The sequence below is a fragment of the Nyctereutes procyonoides genome, unplaced genomic scaffold (assembly GCF_905146905.1).
Source record: "Nyctereutes procyonoides isolate TBG_1078 unplaced genomic scaffold, NYPRO_anot_genome, whole genome shotgun sequence".
Taxonomy (NCBI): domain Eukaryota; kingdom Metazoa; phylum Chordata; class Mammalia; order Carnivora; family Canidae; genus Nyctereutes; species Nyctereutes procyonoides.
Window position 1 is genome coordinate 25,516,182 of NW_026575030.1, and position 15,890 is coordinate 25,532,071.

General features: G+C 39.9%; 1 protein-coding gene across 1 annotated transcript in view; it reads left to right on the forward strand.

Annotated features, from left to right (window-relative positions):
* Positions 1-15,890, forward strand: part of HGD (homogentisate 1,2-dioxygenase) — a 42,045-nt gene that overhangs the window by 15,594 nt on the left and 10,561 nt on the right. Inside the window, exons 5-10 of the mRNA XM_055316464.1 lie at positions 7,437-7,496; positions 9,413-9,504; positions 10,604-10,638; positions 11,441-11,520; positions 12,288-12,387; positions 14,440-14,564. Of these exons, the coding sequence (XP_055172439.1) occupies positions 7,437-7,496; positions 9,413-9,504; positions 10,604-10,638; positions 11,441-11,520; positions 12,288-12,387; positions 14,440-14,564 (492 nt within the window). The remainder of the gene's footprint in view (positions 1-7,436; positions 7,497-9,412; positions 9,505-10,603; positions 10,639-11,440; positions 11,521-12,287; positions 12,388-14,439; positions 14,565-15,890) is intronic.

Sequence of the window (15,890 nt, forward strand, 5' to 3'; positions counted from 1 at the left end):
ATCTACATGGTGAGGCTGGAGTTCACAAGCTTGAGGGGGGTGTGAATAGGCAAATCATAATTTTCCAAAGGAGCAGGGAAGAGTAGAGGAAGGGCTGTGAATAATCATATGTTAATGTTGTTTTAGACATTAGTTATACAAACAAACAAAAAAAGCAGAAACAGATCCATAAATACAGGGAACTAACTGATGGTTGGCAGAGGGGAAGGGAGTGGGGACACGGGCAAAATGGGAAAAGAAGGAGAGGTACAGGCTCCAGTTATGGAATGGGTAAGTCATGGGGGAAAAAGGCACAGCATGGGAAATATAGTCAATGATAGCATTTTATGGTGACAGATGGTAGCTATCCTTGTGGTGGGCATAGCATAATGTATAGGCTTGTCAAATCACTAAGTTGTACACCTGAAACTAGTGTAACATTGTGTGTCAACTATGCTTCAATTAAAAATAAATCAGTTACATTTATACTTATTGAAAATCATGCTGTAATAGCTTTACATTGTGGGGTTTTTTTATTTAAACATATTTTGTGCCTTTTCCCATGTATAGGAAATTCCTTGAGTATAGGTAACTTTTAATGCAGCATTATAATCCAATATATGTTTATAAGATAATTCCTCTATTGTCAGATATTTAGAGTGTTTCCATTTTTACAATCTTAAGTCAATTGCTTCTCGGCCTTTTGGCTAAAATCAAGTGTACAATCATAAATCTTCTTCCTGTGCAGGCTCCCAAGATAGGCAATCAAGAGCCCTAATTTATTATCATGTCTTCCAAACCCTCTCCTCACTTCCATGTGCCCTACTCATCAGCCATACTGGAATTTTTATCATTTCAGGGCAATACCCTAAGTATTCCTGCCTTAGCACTTTATGCTCTTTCATCTACCTGGAATTTTCTCTTTTTCCCTCACAAGTATTTACCCATCCAAATCCCACCCATAATTTAAGACTCATCTTAAATACCACTTTCTTCCTTGAGCCCTATCTATATTTCTCAGGGTATTTGAGAATTGAATCCATGTCTCCATTATCTTCATATGACCTTCTATGTTCAGCACATGTGTCCTTGCAAATAGTAGAACCACAAGTATTTGTTGAATTAACTCCCTGATAGCTCAGATCCAATCATCCTATAAACAGATTGCATTTTCCTAATCTGTTGTTTGCCAAAAATATTAGAGTGCGTGTTGAGCCCTTTTGGATAGCTTGCTGGCTCTTTTTATAGTAAATCTTTATCAACTTCATTTCACTCCTTGGAAGGATGTTGGACTTTCTGAAGACCAGAATATTTCATTGTGTGTATTTCTTATTTTCCATGTATACGAATGTTAAATATCCCCCTATGCCATGACTTATTCCTGCAAGAACATTTCTCTTCCAAAGTCATTTCTACTTACCTATTTCCTTGTTTTCCTATCAGAAAGTGCCCACACTTCCAGGGTCTTCTGAAATAGATTCCCTGAGGTCAGAGACTGTCATATTTACCTCTAGCACCTAGCATAAAACTGGAGTTTTGAATTCATTCATTTGAATGGATTAATATAAGAGGCTTGAACAAAAATGCTGATAGCAAATGACCTTAGCAGGTTTAGATCCCAGGAGTCAGACTGGGCCAGGGCAACTTAGCACTGAGTAGTAGTAGTAGTATATAGTAATAGTAGTAGTAGTAGTAGTAGTAGTAATAGTAATAGTAGTAGTAGTAGTAGTAGTAAATAAATGTGTAGTAGATAGGGTGAGACCAAGTATAAGACCATTAACAGGAGGCAAAGCCTGGATTTAGAAGCCATACGGATCATGAATAATTTGGGAAGGAGATCAGGATAGGCTGAGATATAAGGGCTAAGGCTGTAGGTTACTGAGAGAGACTGGGAGAATCTTGGTATCTGTTCTTAGTAGAGAAAACTTCTCTAAACCATCATCAGTTCTTTCACTTCTAAAATAGAGATGATAATCATAGGCATCGCAGAAGGTTGTCATGAGAATTCAATGTCATCCAACAAATATTTATGGAGTGATTGAGTTCCATGCTGTATGCTAGGTGCTGAGTCATGGTTGTAATGCTCTTAGTTTTACACTTAACGGCAAGGTCAAATGGGAATCCAGGTTTCTATTAATGAAAAAATGTCATTTAAATCCCATGAAGGGTTATCTTTTTTGTAGCTTCATGAAAGACTTTTTTAAAGTTAAAATTTAGTTAGTTAATATACAATGCAATATTTGTTTTTGAAGTAGAGTGCAGTGATTCATCACTTACATACAACACCCAGTGCTCATCATAAGTGTCCTCATTAATACCCATCACCCATCTAGGCCATTCCCCATCCACCTCCCTCCACCAACCCTCAGTTTGTTCTCTATCATTAAGAGTCTCTTATGCTTTGTTTTCCTCTCTCCAATCCTTCTTCCCATATGAAGAAACAGTTCATCTGTTTTCTTTTCATGAAAGACTTTTGAAAGTTTGAAGTATAGTAACTTGCATCCTCCTTACCTGTGCTCTTGCTTATTACCTCGAAGAACTCCAGTGAGAGAGAAATGAAGAGAATCACTCAAAGCCTGATTTCTCTCCATATAACTCATGTTGGCTTTTCTCTTAAATTACTAGATTTGCTGAAGAATTCAATGAACCACTGTTTTATTTTATTCACATACACAAATATACACATACCTTCCCAAGTCTGTACTAAAACTCACTGTAGTGGGTTTACCCTAGGCCTCTCCTAGCCATAGCTACTGCTTATAGTTGCTTACAAATTGTGATTATTCTGTATCTATAAGTTACTTCCAAATTCTTAGATAGATGGTATCAGCCTCTAATGATATGTATACCTCTAGACAGTCATTGTTGTTGAGAGTATCTAACTCAGCCAACTCATTCTAGTTGAATCCAGGGCAATTTTGGAGGGAATTTCAGTAAATCAAAGAATAATAGTGTTGAAATGGATACTCAGATCATCCAGCCCAACTCCCATTCTTCTGACTCTGGAAATACTGAGGCCAATTTTCTAATTCTCTTCATTCCTGAACATGCATTTTCAATCTTGACCATTAAATGTTGCCACTGATTCTCTGTTTTTCTCCTTTGGTAACCTTAAAAAAATTTTTTTTTATTTTATTTACGATAGTCATACAGAGAGAGAGAGAGAGAGAGAGAGGCAGAGACACAGGCAGAGGGAGAAGCAGGCTCCATGCACCGGGAGCCCGATCCCGGGTCTCCAGGATCGCGCCCTGGGCCAAAGGCAGGCGCCAAACCGCTGCGCCACCCAGGGATCCCTACCTTAAAAAATTTTTAATTCTAACTTTGGATTCCCTTGAAGATGCTTTTCAAATTATTTCTAACTACTTCATTTCTAGTAAGTAAAAGTTTATTTTTCAATAGAATTTGTAGGATACAGCTGCAAAAGTATGTGAAGCAATGTTAGAACTGGAAGGAGAAATAGATAAATCCACAATTACAGTTAGAAACTTCAACATCTGTCTCTCAACAGTTGATAAAACAACTAGGCAGAAAAATCAGGATATAGAAGAACTGAGAGTTCTGCACATACATAAAGAATTGACTTACATCCTAGAAAAAAATCTTTGGACTTTTAGAAACACTGTGGGCATCTGGGTGGCTCAGTCACTTAAACATCTGCCTTCGGCTCAGGTCATGATCCCTAGGTCCTGGGATTGAGGCCTGGGTAGAGTTATTTGCTGAGTGAGGAGTTTGCTTCTGCCTCTCCCTCTCCCTCTCCCCCTACTTGTTCTGTCTCTCTCTCAAATAAATAAAATATTTTTTTAAATAAAGAAACATTTCCCAATTTACTATTGCCTGAATGTCACTAGATCACAAATAATCTCACAAATTTATGTTAGTCTTATTCTTTGAGATATTAGCAATGTTCTTAGTGCCTTGTATTTATTCATTCATTCAATCATTCCACAGAAATTTATTAACATCCTCTAAAGTCAAGACATTGCATTGAGCACTACAATTGATTTCATTGTTTTTGAAATGTTTAATAATTAAATTCTGTTTGGAGGGTTATTTAGCAATAATATAGAGTATGAATTTTAAAAACTTAAAAAAGTTATATGATTAAATCAACTAACAAGCATCATTTATCACTTTCAGAAGCTCTTCTCCAAAGAGAATTCTGAAATTATAGTTTCCTCCAGTATCCCATTGTTACATGTAAGAGAAAAATACAATCCAAAGAGAGAAAATTACTTGATTTGCCTGAGGTCATAGAATAAATGGAAACAGAGACAGTAGCAAGACCCAGATCTCCTTCCTGGCTCAGCCCAATGCACAGCCCCCTTAGGCTGGCCTTGGATCAAAGGGTTACTGCTCCACAGCATGCAATTAAGCTGAACATCTGGCTTTAGCAGAAGATGTTTCTACCCTCCACTTCATGGGTTCTTCCTGTTTATCATCTCCCCAAATCTCCCTCCTCACATTCAATAACATATCACACCGAAGCTCCTGACACAAATCTCTTGCCTGAAAAGCAAAAGTTGGCTTCTTCTTGTGGGTACTGGATTTATCAGAACCAGCTTCGGTTTTTATTATCCTTCATAATACACTGAATATAGATTCTGTACAATCTGCTGCTATCAGACCCAGCAGATAAATTACTCCTTTCTCTATACTATCTCCATCTGAAGGCTATTATTTTTGCATTAGAAAAAGGTTCTTCAGGACCACTGTCTCATCTAGTGCGTGGGCCCTATTGAAAGCATGCTCCCTACATCATCATGTAGGTGCCTGTCCACTTGACACCCCTGATATGCTATAGAAAATTGAAAAACTGACCAGCAAAAACAATCAAACCAACCTCTTAGCCTCTCTTATTTAGTTTTTCCCATTCACAGAGACAAACCTCTTCTTTGAGGGTCAGGACTTTATTTCTACCGACGACAGGTATTTCAATTTCAGAAAGATCTACAAACATATTGTCTCAATGCAACAAATAGGTAGTGCTCCTCCTATTACTGGAATTTCTCCTTCCTTCCTTCCTTCCTTCCTTCCTTCCTTCCTTCCTTCCTTCCTTCCTTTTCTTTTTTCTTTCCTTCTTTTTCTTAAAAAAAAAAGATTTGAGAGAGAGAGAGAGAGAGAGAGAGAGAGAGTGTGTGTGTGTGTGTGTGTGTGTGTGTGTGTGTGCATGGGGGAGGGGCAGAGGGAGAGGGAGAGGGAGAGGGGAAGCAGACTCCCTGCTGAGTGCAGAGGCCCAGCAGGAGTTGATCTTATGATCCTGAGATCATGACCTGAGTGGAAACCAAGAGATATTTAACCAACTGAGCCACTCATATGCTCCTTCTCCTTTCTTGCTCTCCTTTTTCTTGGGTTTGTAAATCTTTACACTTGTATTATTTAAATATCCTTGCTATTTGGTAGGTAGCAAGTCACTGCCACATTTGGCCAAAGATACCACAATTTAGTTGACTAATTAATTTGTTGATAGGTTGATTGAGAGGACTTTTCTGAACATGATGCTTGGTTCAGCAAATAAGAATCACAGAATCTGGCTGGGTGTGGTGATTCTTAAACTGTAGCTGCTCCATTCGTAGAACTTTTATAAAATGAAGTTTTTATAAAATACTGAACAGATTCTGAGTTAATTTAGTCTTGGGTCTTAAAGTTCTTTTGGGCAACTGTCATGGGTAATCAGTTCAGAACCTCTGGATAGGTCTAAAAGGTTGCCCAGGCAACAATTGACCTGATGCTTAAATTCCTTCCATTGGGAAATCTGGAATGATGACTCTTCTTGGGACCAAGACGCCAGGTAACCTAGTCTTCCAGTCTTCCTAGGTATACAAACTCTGTGTGCTGCTACTTTAGAGAGAAGCAACATGTAGTGATTAATAGTAGACTAGAACTTGCTCTCATAAAGCTAGCAGTACTTAGCCATGGCCCTTCCTGATGTCAGGGGACTATCCTCCTAGATCAGTGGTTTTCATCCAGGGAAAGTTTGTCCTCCAAAAGACATATGACAATGTCTGGAGACATTTTTGGTTGTTACAACTTGGGGGAGTGCTACTGGCATCTAGTGACTAGTGGTCAGGGATGCTGCTAAACATCCTACAGTGCACAGAACAGCCTCCCACAGTGAGGAATTATCCAATGCAAAATGTCAATAGTGCCAAGGTTGAGAAAACTTTCCTAGATCCTTGCTCTCAGGTTCCCCTTCCTCCCAGGAAATATCATCTTTAATGAAATTAGTTCTAAACCTTTTCCTTCTTCTTCTTCTTCTTTTTTTTTTTCCTTCTTTTTTTTTCTTCGAGGGCTCAAACTCGTGACTCTGAGATCAAGACTCAGATGCTTAACCAACTGAGCCACCCAGGCAACCCTAAACCCTTTCTTTCTTTCTGCAAGATTTCAGCAACATTTTTCAAATCAACATTTTACAACCTTTTTATGTAGTACCAGGATGAGATAATCCTACTTCACTTTTAAAAAATAAAGACTGCCACCTGACTGTGTATGTCAAGGAAGCAGAATAATAACCCCAGTGCCATCTTTCCCACTTACTGCTTCCTCTCCCTCTTGGCTGCCTTTCTGAAATACAAAATGAGCTGAGCCCCATGACCTAGCAGAGGCCCTGCCTTGCCTGCATTGAGCAGGCGCTGCAGCCAGTGGAGCCAGCTGTTGGGGCACAGGCCACTCTGTGAGATGTCCTCAGGCTGCTCAGTTTATCTGCTGCCAGCCTGGCTGGGTCAGGCCTGCTGCCAAGTTGATTAATAAGTGCTGGGACCTTACTTCTAGTAGGTCCCAGACCTGCTGTTTTTTCTTCCCACTTCCTTAGATCATTTCATTATTAAATTAAAGATTGTTGTGATTTAAACTGAATTGTCAGGCAGCCTGGGGACAAACGTGGGGTTTGGTTAAAAAATTGAACCTGGTACTGCATTTACTAAATCCAACCTCAGTTGGGTGCTTTTTTTTTTCCTCTTAAAGAAATAATTCAAAACTCCCAAGGCTGGAAGTAGAAGTAGAACCTTCCCCTGCAGTGTCAGGAGCCCACACAGAGAGGCTGGCATGCCAGGAAGAGAGTCGATTATAAATAGCATAAAAAGCAGCATCAGTCAAAACTCACTGATGTGCCTGAGCGAAATGTTAAAAGAAACAAACAGCTTCTGAAATAAGAAGCAATGATCTTTTTTTCACTTTTTTAATTTAAAAGTGCTAAGGAATGAAAACAATATAGATAGATGATAGATAGATAGATAGAGATGATAGATTAAACACACACACACAAATACACACACAGAACCCAACTGAGATCCTGGGAAATAATGGGTAGTTATTAATTTTAAAATAACAAAATTACAAGGAGTTGGAGCCACACAGAAGAACAGCTATCCTTTTTCTGTGTAATCAATGCTATTTATTTAGAAAGCCGATGGTTTCTCCTTCTAAAAAAATTTTCCTGTTATATGTAATTTTTTTTCTAGCTTCGATGGAAACCATTTGAAATTCCAAAAGCATCTCAGAAGAAAGTGGACTTTGTGAGTGTAAGTCAATACCATCCACACCTTCCTTCTGCTCTCCTTTCTCCCCCAGTAAGTGAGTGATTCAGCCATTTGCTGGCTGAATGCCAAGCGCAAGCAGACTTAGAGGCTGGCAGCAGAGACAGCATCACCTGCCTCTGCTTCCAGGGCTGGCCAAGGGATGTCTTACTTCCAGGCACCAAATGGCCCCTGACACCAAAGGGCACTGGTGAGCTATTTACAACATCTCTGACTGGCCAATGGAAATTGAGCATTTGCCTACCTCAGGTTTCTTTGTTTTTGCCTAGAACAGGGGTCCTTATCCTTTTTACCCCTGGACTCCTTTTTTTTTTTTTTTTTAATTTTGTTAGTCACCATACAATACAATATTGGTTTCTGGAGTAGAGTTCGGTGACTCATTGCATACAGCCCAGTGTTCAACACAAATGCCCTCTTTAACACCCATCACTTGTCCAGCCCATCCCCTGCCCACCTCCCTCCATCAGCCCTCAATTTGTTCTCTATAGCTAAGAGTCACTTTTAATTTGTTTCCCTCTCCATGGACTCCTTTAATTGTCTGGTAAAGCTTGTGGTTTTAAATAAATTACATAAAATTACAAAGAAGTTGTCATATTGAAATACAATGATAAACATATTAAAATAATAAATTTGGTTTTATAGTAACATATATGCTTCTAAATCACAAGTTCTATGAAAAGATCTAATAACTTTAGTTGATAGAAGTATGAGCATAAACAATATTCTGGAAAAGTGTAACAACTATAATGTGATCTAAAAATATGTGTGATCTCTATCAGTGAGCAGGTCACAGGTACTTCTAATACTTCTGTACTTTGTTGCTTACATTCATATTAATTGAAGGAAAATGATACATTTCAGAGGTTAGTGAATATAAATATATAATTTTTTCTCTGTTCAACTTCATGAACTTCATGAAATAGACCCTTGGGCTAGAATAACATTAACTCAGGGTGACAGCTCAAGTTAACGCAATGCTGATTAAAAGTTCTGCTCAGTAGTTATAGGTGTTGAGAGTATTGGAATACTTGAGCTCAGAGCAAACTGTATGTAGGGGAGAAAGAAAAGAGCTACAAGGCAGAGGGCCTCAAAGAAGCTAGTTTTGCAGACCAACCTCAGCCCATGGCTTATTTAGGGAGAGTCCAGGTGCCCAGCCACAGGCCAAATTGTTTGGATTATGCGGAATTCCTTATCTATATTTTAAGTGCCCCAAGCTCTGTGTAGAACCATCTAAATAGATCCCAAACTGGCAAACTGTGTTAAAATACAAAAAGAAATCCTCCACTCTGGACGAATTATGGATATCTGAAGGAGCGGAGCTCTCTCCTTTCCATCTGCAGGTTTGGGGCTGAGGGTTTTTTTTGGGGGGGGGGCTGAGGGTTTTGAGAAGACCCATGTGTTAAGGTTTCTTCAACTGCAGATTATCAGCAGACGGGATTATCGTTGGTCAGAATGCTCCCACTTCCCTGTTGTGGAAAAATTAGGGCTGATCCCATATATAAGCACAGGGCTGCCTACCTGATAAGGTGCATGTAGCTGAGGGGCATTAACTGGTCCCTCATGTGGCAACCTTCCTCCTTAGGCTTCCTAAGTGCCCGGTTTTACTTTTGAAAGAAACTCTCCTCTAGGCTCATCTTAAGCACCAAACTGATAAAATGCCAAGTAAGGTCATTTTAGCCATTGAGATAATCCAGATCTAGGGCCATGACTAGCCACTACAGAGAGCCACCACTTACCAAACAAAATCCACAAATCTCGAGCTGTCCAGAGCAGACTGGACCCCAAATGTCCACTTGTCCTGTGGAATAGAACCTTGCCTCATGGCTCTCCAGACCAGGAAGAGGGCCAGGCTCTTGGACGAGACTTACATACACCCTTCCTTCTCCTGCGGTCTCTCCCAGGGCCTGCATACCTTGTGTGGAGCTGGAGACATAAGGTCTAACAATGGACTTGCCATCCATATTTTTCTCTGCAACACCTCCATGGGGAACAGGTAAGCGGCTTGATGCTTGCGCAGAACATCCTGATTTCCCAAGAGCTGTTGGCCAGAGAATGGAAGCTAGGTAATTGTTTTATGTTACTGTTTTTTTTTCCCAGAGCAACATTGATGCACATTTATTAATAAGTGAGCATTTCAATCATGACTGACTCCTAGAACATAAACAAGAATTTCACATGACAATGCAAATAGAAAAGAGATGGTGGGCATTGGGAAGTGGAAGTAGTCCAAGAGGCATTTTCACTTTAACCAGATTTGGGTCAGAATATCTCTAATTTCTTCAACTGAGTCCAAAGTCATACTGCATGAGCAGCCATTAAGGGCCACCAGTTGGTAGCGGGTCAATCTGAGACTTTGGCTTCAGCTAATAACTGTGTAAGTTTGACATTCCTCAATAGAGGAGCTTACATATTGGATTTTTTAATCGGAAAAAATATGAAAATGGCATTCTACCTTTCTTGGGGAAGCAAAATATCACAGTAGATTTGCGCATTATCACTGGAACCTGACTGTTCTATACAAAACCCTATGCCACTCCTCCTGGCTGAGTAATCTTGGGCATTTAACTTCTCTGAGCCATGACAAGGCCCTGCAGATGTCTCTTTGGATCCAACCTCATATCATAGCACCCCCTTCTTTTCACTCGAGCTGCACTAGCCTTCCTTCAGTTCTTTCAACCTGCCTCAGACCATTTGCATGTACTGTTCTTTCTGCCTGAAATGTTTTCCCCACTCCCCAAACTCTTGCCTAGATAATTCCTTCAGTTTTCAGGCCAAACGTCCCTTCTTCAGGGAAGCCTCTGCTGACTCGTCACATTAGATCAAGTTCATTATTCCTTCATTTCCCTGAACTTGACTTTCATAGTGCCATTACAGTTTATGATGACAGAGTTCTGTAATTATTTAATTGCTATCTGACCTCTTACCAGACTCTAAGATGTCTGGGGACAGAGAAGGGGTCATTTTGCTCACCAGTTCATATCCAGCACTGAGCCTGGAACATGGTGGGTAGTAATCAATAATACATGAAGTGAATTCATTTGTCTGGAGAGTGTTAAAATTGAAAATCACAGGAATTATTCTCTATGTTTTAGATGCTTTTACAATTCAGATGGGGACTTCTTGATTGGTAAGTTCTGAAGATTTCAGTATGAATTGATCTCCAGTCACAAGCTGCTTTTAAATTTTATATATATTATTTTCCTTTGTCCTTCAGTCTGTCTTATGTAGTACAATCTACAGACTGAGATCTAGAGGCCATGAGTGGTCTGGAAAAGATTCCTGGTGTACCTCAAAGCCCCTCATCTATTTCCTGGTCTCTCTGTCTCGGCCCATCCCTGCCAGACCTTTCTAATACGGGAGATCTGGAAAGCTGAAAAGAAATAGAATAATACCAACATGTGATTAACTTATTAAGATAACTCTATTTGCCTTCAAATCCGCCCAAGACCATCTGTCATTGATATCTGCCATTTAGATAGAAATTTTCATGATGCTATCTGAAACAGAATGTCTATTAGAGAGTCCTCTCGTCTACCTGTTCTATTTGATGGTTTCAGTATTGATATTTTGTAATCACTATTTTGGTGTAGATATTAGATATGCAAATACTGGACTTGCTGGAACTATCAGAAATGAGTAGTTTTCCATCCTATTTCTGCTGTCCTTTCTGGTCAATCCACAGAACTGTGCATATAAAAACTCCTAGCCTGGCAACCAAAAATAAGCAGAGTCGATTTTTTTCATTCACTTTCTTCTAGGTAATAAAATTGCTAACCTAAGTTCTCAGAATATACATTTCCCCACATGAGACTCAATAAAGCTCTTTTCTTTTGGAATGAAAATCAAATGCAGCCCTTGAGCCTTTTACTCTTCATGAAGTGGCCTTCATGAGAAAAGAGTTGTTCACTGGGCCCTGTCTTTTTTGTTAGTTCCCCAGAAAGGAAAACTTCTCATTTACACTGAGTTTGGCAAGATGCTTGTGCAGCCCAACGAGATCTGCGTCATTCAGGTTGGTGATGTGTCCCCTTCTCCCCTGCCTATCCCTAATTTGGGAGCAATCAGATGCTGTAACTACTGTCATTTCCAACCCTAAAATTTCTTGGTGGATCGTGTCTGAGCAAAGGGAGGGAATTTAGTCATGCAGGAGGCTCCCTGTGCAGAAGGGTAAGCAGGCTTGGGTGCATGATTTGTTTTAAAATAGGACACAATCACAAAGCAAAAAGCATTGTCAATATGCTTTCCTAAATACTTATATACACTTTGGATAAGGCTCTGTTCCCACGGATTGATGCGGGTGGTGGGGGGTGGGGTGCAGTGAAGATCAATTTCTTAAAAATTTGGCTATATTAGAGCACTGGTATCTCTGAACCTAATGAGCGATTAGACTAGAATTGATTTGGGTCACAGATGTGATTAGGAGTTAAAATTTTCATTTTAACTTATCTTTGAGTTGGTCACCTCTCAAACATAGCTTAGCAGACTATAACCTTATTTTTGCATTTGGGGATAGCTGTGGCTCTGGGGCAGCTTTTTTTTTAAGATTTTATTTATTTATTCATGAGAGACACACACACACACACACAGAGAGAGAGTGAGAGAGGCAGAGACACAGGCAGAGAGAGAAGCAGGCTCCCCGCAAGAAGCCTCATGCGGGACTCGATCCCAGACCCAAGGCAGATGTTCACCCACTGAGCCATCCAGGTGTCCCTGGGGCAGCTTCTTTATAGCTACAGGTATGATTTGGGAGTGCACACCACCATCTACTTCCCGTTCCAGAGAGGAATGCGGTTCAGCATAGATGTCTTCGAGGAGACCAGGGGCTACATCCTGGAAGTCTACGGTGTCCACTTTGAGTTGCCTGACCTGGGACCAATTGGTAAATCCTCACTACAAGCTTTTAGGCTCCCTTGAGATATAGGACAGATAATCGCCTGAGAGTTAAACATCCTTCTTCCTTCATTATCTTTCTCCCCTCATTATCTCACTCAAATTTCAACTTTCCTGTCTAGACAACTTCTCTAGACCAAGTGTAGCTGGGAATTTCAGAAACCTATTAAAACTCTCTAAGCAATCCAAGACACTTTTTTTCAGCCCTCCAAGGTCAGGGATTCTTTACAATGGCTGACCCAGCTGATGAAATGAAATCATTAATTAGCTCATCAGTGTATATCTATCCATCAGCTAGTCTTGTCTCTATGTTGTGCTAAGGGTACTGATAGGAATCACACCAGGGGTAACAAAAGCCTCATAAAATACATACATAAAAGTAAACAACCAAAGTCAACCCATTATAAATCTCTTTCTAGAGTAGCATATAGACCGTTGGAGAACAGAAGGTATATAATAGATTTTTGATTATACAGTATATACCCTAAAGGATGTAGAAGTTTGGGTTACTAGGGGCCAAAGTCACTAGGAATAGCTTTATAGAAGAGGTAAGATTGACTAAATCTTGATGAAAATTTGAGGACAAATAAAAAGGAAAGAGAACTGCTTAAGCAGAGACATACATGTGGGAACGAACTTTGTGAATAGGAAGGAGATTATGTTCTTAAGTCAATAAGTTGTATGTAGACAACAACATAGTGAAAGCCATTAAACAAGGGCTATATTCCTATGGAAAGGGATATAGACCAAAAGATGTATCATCTACATACCTAACATTCCCACTCGGCACATTCCACAAAATCTACACATTAATTCAGAGCCATGAAGGAGCTGGAAATCTCCTCCATGAGGCAGCCTCCATGAGGTAAGATTAAAACTTTCAAAAGTGAATCAAGGTCCCCCCACCCCCGATTCTTCTGGCAAACTGGAGGCAGGAGATGCAGGAAAGAAGTGAAGGTGGTAGGAGGAGTTGTTCTCAAAACATCTCTTAGAGTGAAAAGAGTGGCTGCGAAAATTGGCCCTTGGTTTCATCTTTGACATGTTTGCTAAAGGTGGTGGCCACACCTCCCAGTTCTTCCTTTCCTTGTCAACAGCTTTTTAGAGTAAAGCAGGACAGGCCAGCATGTGCCTTCTGGTCACTCCCCTGGGGAGATCCAAATAGTCAGAGGAAGGTGGGAGGCAGCAGAGAGGCAGCTGGAGCCATGGTGGGCCGTCTGTCATTCTGCTCACCACCCGCTCTTCCCACTTCAGTCTGGCTTCCTGCTGCTCTACAGTCAGCATAGACTGCAGGTTCCATGGAACATGTACCCTCAAAAATATATATAATTTACTAACCAGTTGGGGGCTTATATTTTTTAACCCCAGGAGATGGAAATGATAAAACACTCCCCAGGTCTCTCCTCTCAGAGTTAAATTATGTTTTTGCACTTACACTTTTTATTTTTGGTCTTTTGATTTATTTTCTTTCTCTGGAGGCAACACTCACTCCTAAGCAAAGGTAAGCAAGCAAGTCCTGAATGCTTTTTCTCCTGAGTGGCAGACAGATATGTCAGGCTGGAGAGCAGTTTTGCAGACTTGGATTGATTCTGAGTTCTGAGAAGTAGAGGCATGCCGAGGCAACAGTATGTAACCCTTCCTTTCTGAGATCAAGGACTGGAGATGAGTTCTAGAATCATCATGGTTTTCTTGGAGGAAAGTTCTAGTATTCTATCAGAAATTCCCTTTACCTCTTTTCTAGTCTCATCCTCTCCCCTCAGCTGCCGTGATGCAATAATGCATGTAACACGGTTGCTAAACCATATTTACTCTACAACTTTAGGAGGTGATGCTGGTGATCATGATGATGATTTTCATAATTCTTTTTCCTGATCAAATTCCTTGGCTCCTCCTAGAACGGTACCAGACTGGGATTCCAATGAGCCTTTGAACAATGAAAACAAATTGTGGAACGGCTCTTGACGTGGAAGAGAACCCTTTCTCTTTGTGCAACTGTGGGCATCTTTCCTATTGTCTAAAAAACTTTTGGGTCTCTGTGTTCTAGGAGCCAATGGCTTGGCCAATCCTCGTGATTTTTTGATACCTGTTGCCTGGTATGAAGATCGCCAAGTACCAGGTGGCTACACTGTGATTAATAAATACCAGGGGAAGCTATTTGCTGCCAAACAGGTAAAGTAAGAGAGGTCAGCAGACAGAAAGGGAATTATTAAGCACCTACTGTTTGCTAAGGCCAGTGTTAAATATTTTACATATATTATATCCTTTTGTCTTTACCATACTACTAAGATATTACAAATAAGGTACTATTTGCCTCATTTGTAGGCATGAAAAGGTAGTGACATATAATTTACCAAATGTCATAGTAAATGGCAGAACTAGTATTAGAACCTATATCTGTTTGACTCCAAATGTTGTGCTCTTTCTCCTCACCAAGCAATAAAAATCCTGGAAAAATGTAGGTCTTTAAAATGGTGTGTAAAATATAATATACAGGCAGGGTAATATGTTATGAAAAGGAAAATGAGTAAACAAGCAGATCAAATACAAGCTATGACTAATATAAAATAAGTAGAACTCAGTTAATTAACTTGACTTAGTTTATACCAGTAGCCTGTAAACTCAGGAGATAGGTAAAAGAATGGATAATAATAATAACATAACATGTAATTGTTGATATATTAGTATATATTATATTATTAATATACTGAATATATATTTGCAGAATGTAATTATATAACCAAAATAATTCAAAGATTTCTTCTTTTTACCATTATTTATTACCACTATTTTGGCCCCTTTGACCTATAGCTTCTTTTTTTTTTTTTTTATTTTTATTTTTATTTTTTTGACCTATAGCTTCTATTTCCAAGGCATATTATTTTCCTTGTACAGCATTTAGAAGGTATGCTCATCAGCAGAGGCCAACTAGTTTGGCACTTAAAATTAACCCCTGAGAGTTAATTGCCAGCCTCGTTGACACATTGTCACCTTCATATTGTCTGGGTCAGGATTTCTCAAAATGTGGTTTAGAGGCCATTTGCATCAGAAATTCTAAGGGAAGTTATTTAAAATGTGGATCCTTCGATACTACTCCAGCTTGACAAAAACGATAGCTTCTGGGCATGAGGTGTGAAAACCTACATTCATCAGAGGCATGCTCCCCATATTATTTTTGAATTTAATTGATAGAGAACCACTATTCCAGAGGTGGCCAGCAGTTCCATGGGTTTCTGCTTCCTAAGTGGACTCTGCTGATTATTTTCTATCTGAGCACCCACACTGATCCATTATCCCTTCTCTGCCATGACCTGTACCCTAGGAGCTTGACCTGCATGGGCTCCCCAGCCAGCTGGTTTTTGGTTGGGTTCAACCAGTGCGAGGTACTCACAGGAAATTGGAAGGCAGGAGGAAAGACAAAAAAGTTGGGAGTTTTTCTTCTCCTTTTCTTCCCTATGTGTGACTGCAACCCTCCATGATCTCAGCTCTTGTTGGATA